This window comes from Centruroides vittatus, unplaced genomic scaffold, assembly GCF_030686945.1.
Source record: "Centruroides vittatus isolate TY-2023 unplaced genomic scaffold, ASM3068694v2 contig_393, whole genome shotgun sequence".
NCBI lineage: Eukaryota > Metazoa > Arthropoda > Arachnida > Scorpiones > Buthidae > Centruroides > Centruroides vittatus.
The window spans coordinates 2,218,586-2,238,540 of record NW_027122209.1 but is presented as its reverse complement, the minus strand read 5'-3'; the positions used below and the strand labels follow the sequence as shown (position 1 = coordinate 2,238,540).

The 19,955-nt window shown below is 32.5% G+C and overlaps 1 protein-coding gene across 1 annotated transcript in view; it reads left to right on the top strand.

Moving 5' to 3' along the window:
• The window catches only part of LOC136976095 (late secretory pathway protein AVL9 homolog), a 44,405-nt gene extending 27,545 nt beyond the window's left edge, over nt 1-16,860 (top strand). The window contains exons 3-6 of the mRNA XM_067271311.1: nt 1,821-1,935; nt 7,823-7,876; nt 16,315-16,403; nt 16,620-16,860. Coding sequence (XP_067127412.1) covers nt 1,821-1,935; nt 7,823-7,876; nt 16,315-16,403; nt 16,620-16,747 — 386 coding nt within the window. The 3' untranslated portion in view covers nt 16,748-16,860. The remainder of the gene's footprint in view (nt 1-1,820; nt 1,936-7,822; nt 7,877-16,314; nt 16,404-16,619) is intronic.
• The last annotated feature ends 3,095 nt before the right edge of the window (nt 16,861-19,955 follow it).

Below are 19,955 nucleotides of genomic sequence, written 5' to 3'. Positions count from 1 at the left end.
ACCGTGAAGAACTCTGCTTCTATTATACTATTTTACATGTGGTTTTTTGCGTTTTTAATTGCGTCAACAGAATATACACTAAAAAGGGATTTTTCGATATTCCCCAGCGGGAAAAGTGACGGGATTAAGGCTTACTGTGAAGAACTCGGCTTTTATTATACTATTTTAGATGCGTTTTTGATTGCGTTTTAATAGGGTACGTCAAGAGGATGTACACTAAGAAGGGATTTTTTGAAATTCCCCCCACGGGGGAAGTGTTATACATTTATAATAGATACATTTTGAGCCACAACAACGCGTGGCCGGGTCAGCTAGTAGTTATATCATCCTTAGGCCGCGACTCCACTAGCCGTAAAAGGGCCGTAAAACCCCTCACCGTAAAAGCTTTTAATCACGTGACCATGATATTTTACGCCTGAGCAGGTCGTAAAATATCATGGTCACGTGATTAAAAGCTTTTACAGTGAGGGGTTTTACGGCCCTTTTATGGCTAGTGGAGTTGCAGCCTTACTGTTACATAGAAACTTGTAAACTATGGAGTTTCTCCAGAAGCAAAGTTCAGCTTCCAAATACTTAGCTATTTGCTGTAAATAGATGAGAGTCTATGGTCATAATCCACAGTTATTTCCCTATTTGATATATCATGTGAATGTGTGTTGGTATTTTCCAGGAGTAGATGATTCATAAATTGATCTATTCTACTTGTCAAATTCTGAATCAGTTTTTTTACTGTACAGTTTTTCTGTACATTTGAGCTCTGCTACAGTGTTTGTGATGTCCAAGCATAGATGTATGCTCTTCTGATTAAAGCCCTGAATGCTGTTACTTTATAAGTAAAGGAGTCATATGACTTCAATCGTATAAATAATGGATGATAATGAGGTTTGTAGAACAACCATGTGTTAACACACCAATTTTAGAGAGTAATATCTGTCTAGATATTGGGCTGTTGTGTTACTACACTGTAGGAGAGCTCAAACATATAGAAAGAATAGCTAAGTATTTGGAAGCTAAACTTTGCTTCTGGAGAAACCCCACAGTGTACAAGTTGCTATGTACACTGTGGTAAGGATGATATAAACTATAACAATGCACCAGGCGTATATTCCATCTAAATAAGTTGACATTTGAATCTTTCATCTGTTATGTGCATAGGTGCCACAAATAGATTGTTACAACACAGGCTCAAGAAACACAAATAAGATATTAACAATAATAAACTAACAACACTTTGGCACAGTTTGCAACAGAGCCTGGGGTGTCTGCAGTACTAAGCAAAGCTAAGATTATAAAACTAGTCTTGGATGAGCAACATTCGCTCAAAATACTGGAGATCTACAAAGCAACATTTAAAAAATGAATGCATTAATTATACTCTGATTGATTCCCTTTCTGGTACCTGGAGGTCCTCCTTTGATAACCCTCTAGAAACAAGGGGCAGCTTTATACAGAGAGAAAATGCAAATTATTAGGACCCAGTAGGTGCTTAATTATATTCAATAATAATTTAGTGATATATTTAAGTTACATTTTGTGATTTAAAATATTCTTATTTTTATGGATTGAATATTTTAAATTTAAACATTAACATCATAGAATGCATTTGACATTTGACTGTGGAATTTCAAAATGTTGTATTTTTCAAATGCTAATGCTAAACCTGAAGCATGTTTGTGAATAAACCAAAAATATTTGTTTGTTGATCTTAAATAAACCCAGGAAAGGCTGGAAAAGTATGAAAGGTATGGTTTTGATGAAAAATTTATTTATTTTATTATAAATAAAAAAAATGTGTTGTTGTTGTTATTTTTTAATTATAGGAAGCAAAGAATATGAAACTTTTAATCCATCTTTTATGAATGCCTGGAAAACCACTCATAATTACAAAATATGGAGTAGTATCATGCATCCTGGTATTTTTGAAGTTAATCCAGGGTAATGTATTAATTTGTGTAATTTATAAACTTGACCTTTTAATAATGATCAAAACAGTATAATTTCTAGCTTTCAAAAATTAAACCTTACAACAACAGTAGGATTTACTTAAGGAATCTTTAATTTTTATTCAGTTTAATTGTTCTGAGAAGTAGGTCTCTCCATTTTCAGAATCAAAAGTAAATATAGTTATTATAATATTTACTTTTGATTCTGAAAATGGAGAAAGTTCTCTTAGACTAATTATTTCTACATAGTTTTAAATATTTTTCAAAGTTATTTGCTTAGTTTAAGATATCAAATTGAGTGTATATATGGATATTTTAGAGTAATGTTTTAATAATCAATGATTAATGAAAAATGCTTCCAATTTAGAGATACTAAAATATTTCTTAAATTTTTGTGCATTCAGATTTACTGCAATTATCTTGTATGATTAGTAGAAAATTTGATAATTGTAAAAAAGATTGTTCTTTGGTAGAAATTTATCAAACATAATGGCTGATTACAGAAGCGAGAGCTGACTAGTCCAAGGCTTAAGAGTAAACTTCAGTCTCACTAACATGGCTTAAATTTTAATTAAATTTGTTTAGTAGCTGTATATATGTTTAATAGGTGGTTGTCTCTTTAATCCGAAAAACATTCGGTAGACTAACTTACAGCTAAACAGGCTTAAAACTTTTTAATTGGTTCTTGGCTTAATGAACACAATTACATTTGAAGTTGCTCTTTCCTGCTACTTTAAAATTTTTAACCAATTGCACTTTTGTGAATGATGTCACAGAAAGTGACAATAGACAAGAAACTATCATGGACAATTAGACAAATTGTTTGAAAATAAATAAGAAGTATTTTTAATAAAACTGCTGAAAAATTTCTTAAGGATTTACATTATGTAAAAGCATAAACAAAAGAAAGTTTCTGCAAAAACAAAACTTTTTGGAAGAGAAAACAGTTTTAATAGACCTGATTAATGCTTCCTCAGCAATAGAGGAAGAGTGATAGGACATAAATCTGATAAGTTGAAAAAACATTTGAGGTAGAAGATTCATAAAGAATTTCTCTTGTCATTTCCCATAACAGTAGTTTGAAGTCTGAAATAATTGAAGGTTGTTACTAATGATACTTTTTTACACAACATTTTTACAAAGTAATAAACAGAGTCAAAAGTGAATGTAAGAATATGCTTCCTTATATAAGTTAATATGTAAAAAATCTGATGTATTATGTTATGACTTGGGATTTTTGTTCTAAATGTATAAATCAATTTTCTTAAAGTTCCCATCACTAAAAATTGTACGTTGCAATATGCAAATGAATTACTTGCATATTTGTGATTAAAGGCAGAAATATACAAATCAAAAATGACCATACAGTGTACACTTAATTGCTAATTTATTTTGAAAATTGCTCTGTTGTTCAAAGAGTGATATTTTCATTGTAAATAATTATAAAATACAATCTCACAGCTAATATAACATATTATTGTCATATGTACTGGTCATAAAGAAACTTGTGAGGAAACATGAAAACTGATCATACAGTTAAAAAATGAAGGTATTTATGTCTCTAAGAGAAATTGGATTTGTTTGAATTGAATGAGAACATCCATGCTGTAGTTTGAAAAATTAAACAGAATCCCAACACTGGTGCTGTTAAACTTGTACACGAAATCTCTGATGTGAAAGGAACACTAGTAAGTGCAACTACTATCAGAACACTGTATTTCCATGAATTTCATTGCAGTGTATCAAGAAAATGAAATTCATGGAAATAAGTAAATTAAGTCATCAAAAGCATTAAAACTTTGCAAAAAGATTCAAAGATGCTCTTTTAGACTATTGGAAAATGTATTATTTACCGATGAATGTAAATTTGAGCTATTTGCATCTCACGAACATTCAAAAATTTGAAAAACTACAAATTCAGAACTTTAGCTGAAGAATCTAGTTTCTACTGTAAAGTATGGTGGAGGATTTCAAATGGCTTGGAGATGTGTGGCATCTTCAGATGTAGGCCTCTAAAATGGATTGTTTTGGCTATTTAAACAAAAATATAACAAAATTAACTCTGCAAAATTCCTTGGTCTTTCAGCAAGACAATGACCCACTGTGAAGCAATGACTCCTCTGCCATGTACCAAAACAATTATATCCACCACAATAATTACCAAGTTAAATCCAATCAAACATTTATGGGAAATAATTAAGAAATGAAACTATTACAAGCAAAGACTCACTTCAGAAAGTACTGAGAAAGGAAGTCTATTGCAGGTACAGATACAAAAAATTAATTCATTCTATGCCAAGACTAAATTTATTTCAATTGTGTATTGTCATTTTTGCACAAATTGACATGCCATCACTACTCGTGAATAGCATCAGAGTTGGTAATGTTGGAGTAATGGCATTTTTTACTATTGTTTGCAATTTTTATAAACTTTTACAATTAGTACTTCAAAAATGCATCCAAAATTTAATAGTAAATGTAGCAGTGGAGATAAATGCGAGAAGTGTCACTCTGGAAACTAAACTTGACATCATAAACCAAGTATGTTTGATGAAAAAAACTCCATTTGAAACACCTGCTATTAAGCAGTAGTGAGCATGTAAAGGAGTGTAATGTAAATCAACAAAATAAAACCTTTTTTATTTATATCCCAGTGATCCCATCCTATAGATGAAGACCATGATAATGGTCAAAAATGTTAATTTTGTCTAAATCTGTTTGTACTGGAATATAAAAAAGGTTTTTTTTTTGTTGATTTATCCTTCACAGGGATTGTGCAAGAAGTTGAGTGTAATGTTTTAATATAAGTACACTGAAGGATCAAACACTAACAATAAGTGGTTATTCTGTATACAAATGTACTTTCTCAGTTAATTTTCGACTTATGGCAAAACCCTGGAACCTAACCTGTTCATAAGTAGGGGAGCACCTGTACATATATTTACAATTTTAACCTGTACAAAACATATTCCAAAATTCAATGTTGGAATATATTTTGAGATTTGTTTGATTTCTTAATATTCTTTTTTGAATTTTTATGACTATATTATTTCTTTGATCTTGTTGATTTAATTTGTCACAAATATTCAATGTGCAAAACATTCAAGTGGTGTGGGGGGTGCCTTTCTCCTGTTGGGTTTTTGTTTACTCATTATCATTTGTAATGGTTTTTGTTTACTCATTATCATATCAAATGTGCAAAACATTCATTTTTAAGTTAAATTCAATGAAAATGCAAGAAACTAAAACAATTATTTCTTTGGCTGTATTGTCTAAATGAAGCACTCAATTATTAGTGCTACAGTCTATACTTGCCTCTAGCAGAGTTTAACTTATGACTTTTATTACCAGTTTTTGATCCATGGGTTCCACCTACAGACAAAAATTTGTTTAAGAAAACTACAATTTAAGTCATAGCTGTGGCTTAGATATTGTTTCTGCAATTGGCTGAAAGCATTTAAGAAGAAACTAGCATTTAAAATTTTTTAAAATAATTACATTTTTATAATGTAAACTATATTCTTACATGGTATGACAATCTAATTTCCAGAATGGCCATCTAGTGTTGCCTGTGTAGCAGTGTTGGTAGAATCACATGTCTATGCATGTCTGAACATGTTTTAACCAGTATATACATTCTGTCAAATAAATACTGGGAATCGAATTGTCCATTTCAAAAGCATGTGTAAAAGATATGAAAACAAATTTTTTGCTGTAAGTTGGCACTACTGTACTTGATGCTATAAATTCACATGACAATTATTTGTCAACCAGTTTATTTACAACTGTTGGTTTTGTCATTGAACACGTGTGCTTTGCAATTTTTAAAATGGGCAAAAATATTGAACAGAGAGTTTGTCTAATATTTTGTGTTGCCAATGAAATTTCTTGTGCTGAATTATTGAAAATGTTGCAGAAGGACTACAGTGAAGTCAGCCTTATTCAAAACATATGCATATGAGTTGTACAAAGCATTTAAAGATGGCTGAGAAGAGGTGGAAGACTTGCCTCATTCTGGTTGACCTTTAACATCTTCAACTGACAAAAACATCAACAAAGTGAAAGAAATGGTGATGGAAAATCATCATTCGAGCTTGAGAGAGATGGCTCAGAATCTAAACATGTTTCACGAATTCACACCATTTTAGTTGATGTTTTAGGCATGAGATGTGTCATAGCACAACTTGTTCTGAAGGAACTGAATTTTCTTCAAAAAGAGCACTGAAAAAAGGTTGCCAAAGACATGCTTAAATGAGCCAATTTGGATTCTACATTCATGAAATGCATCATAACAGGTGAAGAGATGTGTGTTTGAGTTTGACATGAAAACCAGCCAACAAACTTCAGAATGGCACTTCAAGAATGAGCCAAAACTGAAAAAACCATGTTAAAGTCACTCAAAAATCAGTCATGTTGACTGTTTTCTTTGGCTGTCAGGTGGTGTCCACTTGGAATTTCTTCCAGAGGGGGCAAACAGTCAAAAATCAATTTTAACTGGGTGTTATAAGGCATTTGAGAGAGAATTTTTGCTGAAAAAGGCCAGATTTATGAAAGAATAATTCTTTGATGTTACACTACAATAACGCACCATCTCATGCATTGACCCTTGTGTGTGAATTCTTAACCAAAATCCAACAAATGTGATAGACCAAGCACTGTATTCACCAAATATGGTCCAATGTGATTTTAACATCAAATTGTGTGTGAAGATTAGCAAAAGTGTTTTTCAACTACTTTCAACAGCTGTAATGTATGGTGAGAATGCTAAGAAGTCAAGAGTCTTTGAGTGGCACAAGAAATTCAAAGAGAGTGAGATGTGAATGATGATGCCAGAAGTGGACAGCCAAAAACACAGGACAGATACAAATGTGGACAATGTGTGAGCTTTGGTGCAATCAGACAGATGATTAAGTGTGCAGTTAATGGCAGTGAACTACATTTGAATATAGAAATAGTAAGAAAAATTTTAATATAGGATAATCATGTAAAAATTTTTTGCATAGTTTGTCTTGAATTTTGACAAATGCACAGAAACAGCGCACACACAAATGGTTAACGTTTGCAATTGATCTTTCTGCAGATGAACATATGTTCAACAAGGATATTATAGGTAACATGGTATTTCCAGTGTAACTCAAACAAAATGCATGTAATGAAAAACATCAAATTTGCCAGCTCAAGAAAACAGCATGCATTGTGCTAACAGTTCAAGACCATGCTTGCGTTTCTCTAATCACAAGATGATAGTCCATTACAAATTCATTGAACAAGGACAAAGTCAATCAACAATGCTATTTAAAATTGCTGGAAAAGTTAGGTCTTTTCTTTAATCAAAATTCCATGAGCTGTGGCCTTACAAATGGATCCTCCATCATAATATCTGAAGTCATGATGCATTCAGTGTTCACAATTTCCTGATGAAATCAATTATCAAGTTGGATCAAATTGGGACTAAGTCCCAATTTGATCCAACTTGATTACTGATTGTGATTTCTGGTTCTTCCCAAAAATAGAAATCACCATAAAAGGATAAAGTTTTCAATGTTTTTTACATCCAGCATCATGTACTGTACCTAAGAAACTCAAGAGTATTTCAGAAACAGAGTTTCAGGTAAGTTTCCAGCAATGGCAGCAGCAGTCTTGTTAAATGTGTAGTTCTGGAAGGGGATTACTTTGCAAGTAACAGTTGTTAGTTCACAGATACGGTACATGCACATTTTTTTCTACAGGTGCATTTTGGAAATTAAATTGCCTTAGCTTGTAAATTTATAAATGTTCTTGTTTGCTTAATTTTCTCTCACTATTTTCAATTCTTTGATTATATTTGAGAGTAATAAAATTGTTATTTTGCCTAATAATGTAATTTGAAATTTTTCCAGGCATCCTTTTCAGGGTCAAATGAGCATGGCTGATATGAAACTAAGAATATTTCAGTAAGTTGTTATTAAATATCATAAAATCATATAGATTACTATTTATGAAATTTGATAATATGCTGAATTCATAATATAACCAAGTAATATGAATAAAATAGAACATAAAGACAAATTTCAACTATTGTCTAGTTTTTTTTGTTGTTAAGTGCATATTTATTATGTAAATTAGAAAAAATAGATAAGAATTTGTATGGTTGACTTCTTAAAGAAAGATGAAATTATACAACTGAAAGAGAATATCTAGTATCATGGCCCCCCACATCCAACAACAGAGCCCCAGACCAGGATCATTGGTGAGCTCCTTCCCCTCCTTCCACCATCCCAGACTTTAGTGGTGAGAGGTGAGGGACCTAATCACTTGGCCCCCATGGCTGCTTTGGGATATGATAAGGCAGCTAAATGACAAAAAATATTATTTTAATTCACAAATTAAGCACTCATTTACAAAAACATAGATTAAATTTATTAGAGACAATAGAGGAATTACACCGACAAATTTTACAATGATAAACATGACATTAAAAACAAAAACAAAATAGGAACCAACACAAGAACTGAAAGAATGACACAAATTGAAAAACAAAGCACATCAACGAGACAAAACCCAAGAAACTATCAATTAAATTATTTCGCAGTAAATTTTCTGGCTTTTGCCATAATTGTGAATGGGAAAAATTCTGATAAAAGTTTTTTCAGCTTTCCTCGTGACTCAGAAAGATAATTTTTATACTTTATGATTGTTATATTAAGTTAGTAATAGCAGCTTAGAATATTAATTAAACTATGTAAAGAATTAAATATTCCAATTAAATTGAACTCAATATTCCACAAGAAAATCCAAGCAAAACAAAAAATACAAGCTGGCCATTTTTGTACTGTGTCCCCATGAACCCAGGCTCCCTGATTAGGGTCTGGTTAGTCACTACAATGTGGAGGCCATGTCTAGTATTTTACTGAAACTTTTAAAATTTTGAAAAAGTTAGTTTGTTTTACAAGTCATGAATGTTTGATGTTGTGTAGTAACCACAGAACAAAATGGTTCACTGACAATCTATCACTATCTACCTGTTTGTAATCCACATTATTTTGAATTATGTTTTGTTTTAAATTGTTTACTTTTTGTTATATTTTGGTACATAGATTAAATAATTAAATGTAATATATATATATTAGAGCTAAACTGACTGCCATCTGTAAATATTAAGTTTTGTCATCATTGACATAATTTTTCATTTCCTGGAACACAATAAAAATTATAGTTATTCCTATCAATTATTGTCAGTCTAATCAATTCAAAAAAATTACAAAATCCTTAATAAGTCAATATAGTTTCACAAAACTACAACAGACTGCAGACTTAGACTAAAAAAAGGCTATATTTTTTGTACTAGGATACTGTAACTAAAAGATTCAAACAGGATACTGTACTAGGTCAAAAAGAATGTGAATGTGTACACTCTTCTTGGCCTAGTAAAAAATATTGCAAAAACTATGAGTGGAATAGTGTGGATTACTTGTTTTCTTTTCAATTTTGTCCTTAACTAACAGAGATTGTCCATTCCAATGAGTTGACAAGAGAATAAAATTTTCTTACAACTGTATAATGGTATGTAATATGCAATCCAAATTATCTTATAAATTATTATTGTGTTGGGTTAAGTGAGAGATACTCGGTTAACACCGGTGGCTGTGTACTATGCCGGACCAAAGTCAAGGCATAGTAACCAAAACAGAAATTAAAGAAGTGTATCAGTGTGTGTGTCTGTATTCAGGAATTTTCTCACAATATGACATGTATTCAATATAGTGGCCTTCTGTAGTGTGATGTATGTGTTTCTATTCAATTGTAATGTGCCCAGGCTTTTGTGTAGTGTGTGTGGTATGACACCTGTAGAGGAGAGAACAACAGGTACAATAAGCACCCTATCCATCCTCCACAGATGCCCTATTTCCTGGGCGAGTTCTGTGTACTTGCTAAATTTTTCAGCACATGTGTTTTGTATATTGTGAGTGTTTGGAATGGATATGTCTATAATGTATGTGATTTTATTGTGTTTGTCAATGAGTGTGATGTCTGGTCTGTTGTGGTAAATTGTTTTATCTGTGATTATGGCTCTGTCATAGTACATTTTGTGCGTGTTGTTTTCCAATACTGTCTGTGGAATGTATTTGTAGTATGGTTCGTGGATGTCTACTAATTTGTGTTTCTTTGCAAGCTCTTGGTGTATTATATTTGCTACTTGATTATGTCTGTGTAAATAATCTGTCTGTGCCAAGAGCTTGCAACCAGAGGTGATGTGTTGTATAGTTTCTGGCATGATGTGACATTTTCTGCATGTGTCATTTGTGAGTGTCGCATCTTTGAGTATGTGTTTTCTGTAGTTTTTAGTATTTATAACCTGATCCTGTATGGCGATCATGAATCCTTCCGTCTCCCCAAAGAGGCATCCCCGAGCTAGCCAGCTGTTTGACGCAGTTTTGTCAACAAAATCCTGGGCCAGATCATAAGGATGCCTGCCATGGAGTGCCTTTCGAGCCCACGATTGCTTAATGGTGTCTATGCTTTTTATATGTTGTGTTGTGTCCATATGATGCGAGTGTAAGTTTAATGGTGTGTTATTAGAGTCTGCTAGAGTTACTGCTTTATGTAATTGTGATGTTTCTTGTTTTTTATAGAAAAACTCTCGCAGCGACTGTATTTGTTTGTAGTGAAGGTTAACTATGTCAATCAGGCCACGTCCGCCATCTTTACGTGGAAGGGTTAATCTTTCTGTGGCGAATTTAGGATGATGATGTTTATGCTTAGTAAGTGTTGTTCTTGTTTATCTTTGGAGTTGCTCAAGATCTGTGTGAGTCCAATGTATAACTCCAAAAGAATATGTGAGTACTGGAATGACATATGTGTTTATTGCTTTAACTGTGTGTTTTGCATTTAACTGTGTTCTGAGAATAGCATTTAACCTACTTTGGTATTCTTTAATTAATCTTTGCTTTATTTGTGTATGTTCTGTTAGTTTGGCCTGTTGGAATCCTAAATACTTATAGAACTCGCCCTCTTCCATGGATTCAATAATGTCTCCATTTCCAAGTGCAAAATCTTCTTTCTTCAGGATTCCTTTTTTTATGTGAAGTGTTTTGCATTTATCTAGGCCAAATTCCATTTGTATGTCCTTGGTGTATGAATGTGTGATTTGTAGGAGTTGATGAAGTTGTTTTTGTGTGGATGCATAAAGTTTTATGTCATCCATGTACTGTACATGAGATGTGACAGTGTAAACTGTGTTGTTTTTTCATGTCTGATATTGTAACCATATTGCGTGTTGTTTAACATGTTGGATAATGGGTTCAGGGCCAAGCAGAACCAGAGAGGACTCAAGGAATCTCCTTGAAAAATTCCTCGCCTAATAAAAATTTGCTTTGTTTGTATGGAAGTGTTACTAACCCTGAGATGTAGTGTTGTTCTCCAGTGCTGCATAGTGTTTTGAAAGAATGCAATGAGTGACAGATGTATTTTGTACATGTGTAGAATATGTAGCAGCCAACTATGTGGAACACTGTCGAATGCTTTTCTGTAGTCTATATATGCCATGTGTATGTTTCTGTGTTGTTTGTGTGCTTGCCGTAGAATGACTGAATCTATGAGTAGCTGTTCTTTGCATCCCCTGTGATTTCTACGGCAACCTTTTTGTTGTTCCGTTAGAATGTCGTGTTCTTCAATATGTTTGTATATTTTGTTTGCGATACAGGATGTCAATAATTTGTAGAGTGTTGGAAGACATGTAATTGGTCTGTATTGTGTGGGGTCTGTGGTATTGTTGTTTTTAGGTTTCATGTAGGTGATGCCCTGAGTAAGAAAATTTGGCATGTCTTGTGGATTGATGATGATGTGTGTTAGGTGTTTAGCTAGTTCCTGGTGCAGTGATGTAAACTTTTTGTACCAGAAATTGTGAATGTTGTCTACACCAGGTGTCTTCCAGTTGTGTGTTCTGTTAACAGTGTATTGGAAATCATGTATGCTTATTTCAACACAGGGCATAGTTGGTATGTTGTGCAAGTTTCTGTTCTCCTCCTCAATCCAGCCTGCTTCAGCATTGTGCATGACAGCCCTGGACCAAAGAGAAGACCAATATGTTGCGAGTTCTTCTTCTGTTGGTGTGCCACTGTGCTGTGTATCAGTGTTTGCTTTGTTATTAATTTGTCTGTAAAAGAGTTTTTCATTGTTTGTAAATAATTTATTTTGTTGTTTTCGTAGTGTACATGTTTTGTATCGTTTGAGTCTACGTGCTTTGGCAGCAAGTTTTTGCTTTAGTGTATCAATGTATTCTGTAATGTGTGTGTTGTTATGTTCGTGTTTTGTGTGTGTTTTTATTTTCTTGAAAATGTTTTTGAGCTGTTTCCTTAATTTGGGTGTTATGTTGCTTTTAGTGTATTGTGTCAGCCTGCCTAATTGCTGTCTAATGTCATTTATTTGTGTTTCTATTCTTCTCTGCCAGGCAGGCTTGTGATAGAATTGTGTTTTCTGTGTATTTGTCTGTGATTGTACTTTCAGTCCATGGTGTGTCACTACTGTGACTGCCCCAGCATAAACTAATGTATGAATGTCTGCGAGTGTAGAAATTGAATGAATGTAGTGTGGTAATAAGTGAGTGTTTACATAATTTAGTGTTTTTCCTACTTCTTTTGACGTGTTGATTTTTGGTATTCGTGGTCGTTGTGTGGGATCTGTACCTGTATATTTAGTGAGTGTTTCCTGAAATATAAGTGAGAGCGTATTAACTAAATCCATGTCTATGTTATCAGTGATGGATGAGGAAGTGTCTGTAGTATCATTAGTGGTAATTGTTGTATGTGTGTTATTATCAATGCTTGTTGCTGGATTATCCTGACAGGTTACATGATCTTCATTAATGTTAGATGTTTCTGTCTGTTGATGTATTTGATCAGCAACCTGTTGTTTGATAAGTTCAAGTGTTGTTTGTGGAATAAGGTTGTTGTGTATAATTGTTCTTTTTTGATCAACAACCCTTTGTTCGGTGACAGTGAGATGAGGATACTGTTGTTTGAATCTATGGTGTAGTTGTTGTCTGTATGCTGTCATGTGTGTTTCGAGTTTTGTGATCGTGTAATAATTACGGATTATAAACTCGTTCATTTCTACTGTCCATTTCATCCGTTGGCGTGGTTTTCCAGCCTTTGTGGTCTGTGGATGCATTGCCACAGAAACACCAAGGCTGGGTTGGTTCCTCACATCTGTTGAGGGCATTGCAGTAGCCATGCTTGGGCCGGTGCTGCTTTCGCCACCGGTAACCAAGGGAGACTGTGACCTATTTTTCGAACGTGAGCCTCTGCCTAACCCACGAACGCGGACCTTGTTAACCCGGGCGACGTCCGAGCCGGTATCACACTTTGATCTAGTTATTACCATGATGAATATCTCCACAGAATGTGGGCGTGGTCACTCTTAGCTTCATTTCTCCCCATAGACCTTACTGGCATGGGTGTCCCTACCAGGAGCTTATGCTCCAGCCTGCATTGCCCTATGGATCAGTAAAATTACTGGGCTCTCCCACCACGACCAGGTGGTGACCACGGGAGAGTTATTATTATTATTATAGCCATTTCTAGCCCGATAATTCGGCTTTGGTTGGTGTATTGCTTTAATGTATATTGGGTTAGATGATGAAGTTTGTTTAAATGTGCAATCCACCTAGTTGTGTCATTGTAATATAAGAAATCTTGTTGTATGATTGACAAATAGTCTTGGATGTGCAAACTGTGCAAATAGTCTTGGCATAAAAATTTACAGAGGAAAAACAAATACACATGTTTATTTATTATCAGGACTAGTTAGATATCAATAGACAGGGATGTTTGACTGGATACAGCTGGCCTTTTTATCATTTACATCATAACTCTTTTGAGATGCTTTGGATAAAGGAAACAAATTTGCTGTTAGATTTTTCTGCCAGGATTGGGAGTCACATCAGTCTACCTCACCACCATCAAATGGTGAAGTGAGATTGATCCGTATCATGCTTAGAAAAGACTTTTTTGAAAACGTATTAGACAATCAACTTTTATGCTTTTGTGTCCTTAACTTATGTATTTATGTTTAAATTGTCAACAAGCACTTAATTTATTAATATACTAGATAACTGGTTCTGCAAGTTAAATAATCAAATCAGAAAAAACAGTCTTTTATTTTTACCTGAATACATACATAATATCTTTGTGTTTCGGACCTTTTGGCCCCTCATCAGCAGGTTTCCAATTGACATTCTCTAAAAAATCAATTATAAAATTGTTATAAATTTATATAAAACAAAACTTCCAACAATGTAAAACTTACAATATCATGGTTTATAAATACATCCTTGAATCCAACAATATTTAAGACAATAAATAATACATATCCAATCCTATTCCTACATTTAAAACAATAAAATCAATTAAATTGATAAAATTGGATTAAACCCTTTTTTAAAAAAAAAAAAAACTTACATTATTTATCATTCACTTTCAATTAAACATTGTCCAATCCTGAGTTGATCTTTCCATTTATCCTTCCACCCTCTGTTCAATTCCATGATCGGTGTATTTCCCTTCCTGTATTGTTGTTCATTTTTTTCTTTCTAACTATGTGAATGTGTTCATACAATTGCTGTTTAAAATTATTTCTTTCTATATTTTTATGGTGTTTAAATCTACCTTGCATCCTGTTGTATTACAATGTTCAGCTATCGCTGAATTTGCATAATTCCCTTTGATTGCTTGAATATGTTCTTTTATTCTTATTTTTAATTTTCTTTTTGTTTCACCAATATATGTTTTCTTTTGTTGACAACTGCAACTGAATGAATACACCACCCCATTTTCTTCCATTATTTTATATTTTTCATCATTTCTATAACAAATGTGTTTTTTAGTTATTTTATTATATTATATTAATTAACTTATTTTTTGTGGTATTAAATTTATCTTACTTCCTATTATTTTTTTAATTCTCTTGAATAACTTTGGGACATACGTTATTTTTACAAATTGTTTTTCTTTATCTATTAGTTATTTTGGCTGTTCATTTTTTTCTAATTTTTCTATCCATTTTTTCAGTAATATTTTGGGTAATCATTAGTGTAAACATTTTAATTATTTCTTCTTTTTCCTGTTTCTGAGTTTCTATTTCACTAATTGAAACTATAGATTTGTAATTAAGTACTTTAGGAATCTGTTTGGGTTTAATATATTTTTTATAAATTAATTTATCTTCTTTTCTTTCTATAGTTAAATCTAAATAGTTAATGCTATTCTGCCCCTCTATTTCAATTTCGAATTTGATATATTTTTTTATTTGGTTAACTTTTTTTAATATTATATTTTCACTTGTTTCTCTTTTGTCAAAACTTATAATGCAGTCATCCACATACCTGTTGCAAAATTCGATTTCCTCTGTATTATTAATCTGTTCATCAATTTGTATCATGGATAGTTCCACCAGTTTCTGACCTATGCATGTTCCCATAGGTATTCCATCTGTTTGGGTGTAGAATTTTCTATCATACTGGAAATAATTGTTCTTGATTATTATTATACTTAATTTAATTAACCAATCTGGTGCATTTATTCTTATTAACGAGCTTTCTATGTCTTCTGTTGTAATACTTGAGTACACGTTTTTAATATCAAGTGATACTAACTTCATATTATCATTAATTATAATATGATTTTTTAATCTTTTTAATAATTCGTCTACATTTTTTAAACTATATATTTCTAATAGATTTAATTAATTAATTAATTTTTTTAATTGAAAATGAATGATAAATGATGTAAGTTTTTTTTTAAAAAAAGGGGGGGTTTAATCCAGTTTTATCAATTTAATTGATTTTATTGTTTTAAATGCAGGAATAGGATTGGATATGTATTATTTATTGTCTTAAATATTGTTGGATTCAAGGATGTATTTATAAACCATGATATTTTAAGTTTACATTGTTTATTTTATTGTTGGGAATTTTATGTTTTATATAAATTTGTAACAATTTTATAATTTTTAGAGAATTATAAAATTGTTACAAATAACAATTATAATTTTTTTAGAGAATATTGGTCGGAAACCTGCTGATGAGAGGCCAAAAGGTCCGAAACAAAGATATCATGTATGTGTTCAGGTGATAAATAAAAGACTGTTTTTTCTAATTTGATTATTTAGCTTGCAGAACCAGTGATCCAGTATAATAAGTCCTAGTAGACAATTTAATCATAAATACATGTATTAGACAATCTTTAAGGAATTTTTATTCCGTGTTTCGCTTATGTCCTGCTTGGTAGAAAAGACTCAGCAGGCAATTAGTTGGATATCTTGTACAGATGCAAATAGACTTAAGCATTTCTTCCTCCACTGACACTTAATTATAAAATATCTGGAATCTTTTCAGTACAATGCAAAGCACAGAAAGGGGTCGAAGGCTGAACAAGATGGTATCAGGGACAGGAAAAGTGGTATCACAGACTGGAAGAGCTGTGGGTAAGCAAATTTTTCAGTTTTAGTGGATATTGATATTTTTCCTTCCTTTTCATTTGTATCTCTTCCGTTTGACAAAAGAATTGAGTTTCTGGAAAAAGGCCCTCCAAATTGAAGGATGTGTTTTCCAGGAACTTTTGCATGGATCAATCCTTCTTTTTATTGGGAAACATCAACAGTCACTTTTAATATTCCCTTCTCACATGATTTCTTTGGCAGGAGGAGCCATCTCTGGAGCAAGATCAGCCGTCTCTTCCTGGTGGTCTCATCTGGGTGGTGCCAGAGTCCCAGACCAGTCTACCAAAGAAGACATGGATCAAGATTTAACAACTGAATCCCAACTCTAGAAGACACCCAGCAGAAGAAAACTGACAACATTCCTCTATTTAATATTATTAATCTTAATTTTGTATTCTAAGTTATGTAATAAAATGTCGCACTCTGGTTATATGTGAGAAAAGCTTATCTTGCCCCTCAATAATAGCATTAGACAAAGTTTGGTCTATTATAGTTTTAAAATGAAGCTGCCAAGATTAACCTGAGTCATTTCCCTGAAAAAAATTTTACACATTTAAAACATTAAGGTTAGAAAATAAAATGCTTATGTATAGTGATTTATTTTCAACAATAATCTAAATTTTATATGAATATAACCAATCTGATAATTACTTCAAATATCAAACAGCCAGATTCTTTTATTGGACTATTAAGACTAAATAATCACTAAGTAATATGGCAAGAGGTAGGCAGTTAAGCTGCCATCACTTATTTATACTTATTAAATTTAATTTTAGAATATTCTGGAAGAAAAGATTAGTCTGGAGTTACTGAGCAAAGTTGGCACAACATTCACATTTGTGAGCTAGCCTCTTTCATGTGTGTATGGAACATGTGCTTTAAAGTAGGAACGAATACAGTAGAGCATCGATTATCTGAAACAATTCGGGACTGGGGTTTTTGAGATAATTGATTTTTTGGATAATCGATTATGTACAAATCGATATTCAGATAATCGATGCTCTCTACTGTATTTGTGATAATTGGCTGCAGTTGTCGTGTGATTTTGGCATCAACACATTTCTCTAGGAGGAGCACATGGTGCACTAGGTATTTTTAGATCTCATGGATGTTAAATTACAGATTGTTTTTGATAAAAGAATAATCATTTTCCATATAAATGAACAATAACTTGAAATTCTTATTTTTAACCAAAAAATGAAGTAGATCTCATTTCATAATTGTACTTGGCAACTTTGATGTTACATAAAATCAGCAAATACAATTTCCTCCAAATTTTACCTTAATATTCTATGACCATATTTTCCTTTTTTCCTTCACTATCTTCATAGGTCAAAAGGTCTAATAAAGAAGTATTTACAACCACTTTTTTGTTTATTAAGTTTTTGAGGCAGTTTATCTCAAACACACAATATTTGATATAACATTGCTTTATAACCTTGTGTAATAGTGTAATTTAAAAGTCTCATATGCAAGATCACAGTCAGTTGCACAAACATGTTTCTTCATTTTTCATCATAAACAACTGAGTAACTTGACAGTTACTTGGTTGTTTAGCCATCAGTTATATGAAGAAATATTTTCCTCACTAGATCAAAATTCCCTCCAAAAGGGAAAAAAGTAGAGAAATGCCAGAGGCAATTGTCATATTTGCATCAACCAAGATTATGGTTTAATGATTCAAGAAGGAATCAGGACATTTGCATCTGTGGCAACACCGACAGCAGTTGTGTTATTTACAATAAGTAAGGAATGAAGTTTACACCCAGAATGGAAAACCAGGATAAACACTGAAAAGGAGGTGGAGTAAAATTTGCCACTGGAGCCACCAAGAAGGCTCGGGAATACAATAAAGTTGGATTTTCTGATCTATCTTGAGTCATTCATCATGTAAAGTTCATCATAGCCAATCATTTCATGATATTTGGCTAAGTTATTCATCTTCAACATCATCCTACTTGTTTCTAACCACCAGATCTGTTGCTTGTCTTATTTTTCACGTTCTGTTTGTTCACGTTGTAGTACATGCTTTGAATCCTTGCTCTCCTGTCCATTTCTTTTCTAAACCTATTTCATCTAAGTATAAGCAGCTATCATGAAATGTATTGGAATCCATTGGGTTGTTTGATATCTAAGTTACATGTGTAGGGTCTGTAAATTCTTTGATAAGCCTTTTGTTATTTAGTTACAAAAACCCTCCTCTTCACTATAAAAGCCTATTGTAGAAGTTTTAACAGCACTACAAAGAATATCAGTCTACCAATACAGCTTTGCATTTGCATACTTTACTTGAGATAATAAGCTGTGTGTTGTTAGAGGTCAAACTATTTACAGAGCTATTTTGCCATCAACTTTCAGGAGATCACAAAAATTCTTTTGTGGTCTGCTGAGAGTTGATGGCAAAATTTACAATAGATAGCATACCATTTATTGGGCAACTATTAACTATATTGATAATTTTAACTTTATAATTTGCTTTTCCACCCAAGTTATATGAACAAATAGATTACTTGTTAGGAAAGAATGCATTTCTTGCCTATTAGTAAGTCTATAATAATTGGAAATCTTTTTGTTTTTATTTAAGTTTAGAATATGGATGGTTAATTCATGATAAAATTGTTTCACCCAACCTTTCATGTGTTTTTCTGCATTTCTAACAAATTATTGGGTTTTAAATGAAATTACTGTCTTATTCCATCATTTTTAACAATTTTAAACTAGTTCTCTACAGAATTCTTAGTGTTCCTGTTGCAGTCCGGGAGCATAATTCCACTTCATAGTTGAAAGTAAGGTAAATATTGATTAAGGGATATATTGAGAAGATTCTCAATGAAAAATTCATTTCCTTCAACAAGAAAAGTGTAATATATCTTGTCTTTAAGTTGTAGTTTATTGAAATATGGGGGGGGAAGTAGATGAATCTTTCAGTGTAGAGCTAATGGTGAGTGCACTGATTGTCAATACTTGACTGATTGCTTTCTATTCCTTCTATTTACCGGAAGTTTGACTCCAAATCATTTCAACCAAATTATTAAATTGTTGTGATGTGAATGAATGTCTCTTTAATCCGAATGAATAAATCCAGTAGACTTCATTCACATTACGTATATACAACTACCACATCTGACATTGAGAAGAATATTAAATTGTTGTTGAGCTATATCAGTTTTTGTTTTTGATAACAGGATTACAAATATGGGGGTAAGAATGTTATTTGCTATTCTTTTAAACATTTAAAGTGGACTTTAAAGTTCCTTAAATTAATGCCCAGCTAAAATCAATTTCAATTCTACTTACTGGCAAGCTTTTAGTTCCATCTATAATTTTATAATGGTACTGAACTTTATCAAAATACTCTGATGTTGGTACAGTATGGTCATTTCAAAACATCCCAGCAAATTCAATTGGTGGACTATATCTATTTGCAGGCTTCAATACAGCTGAATAATAAGACTTGTATATTCAGGTAAAGGCAATTATGATACTCCCTGTTGCATGAAAATATAGAACAGGAAGCATTCATCTTTCCCACAGCAA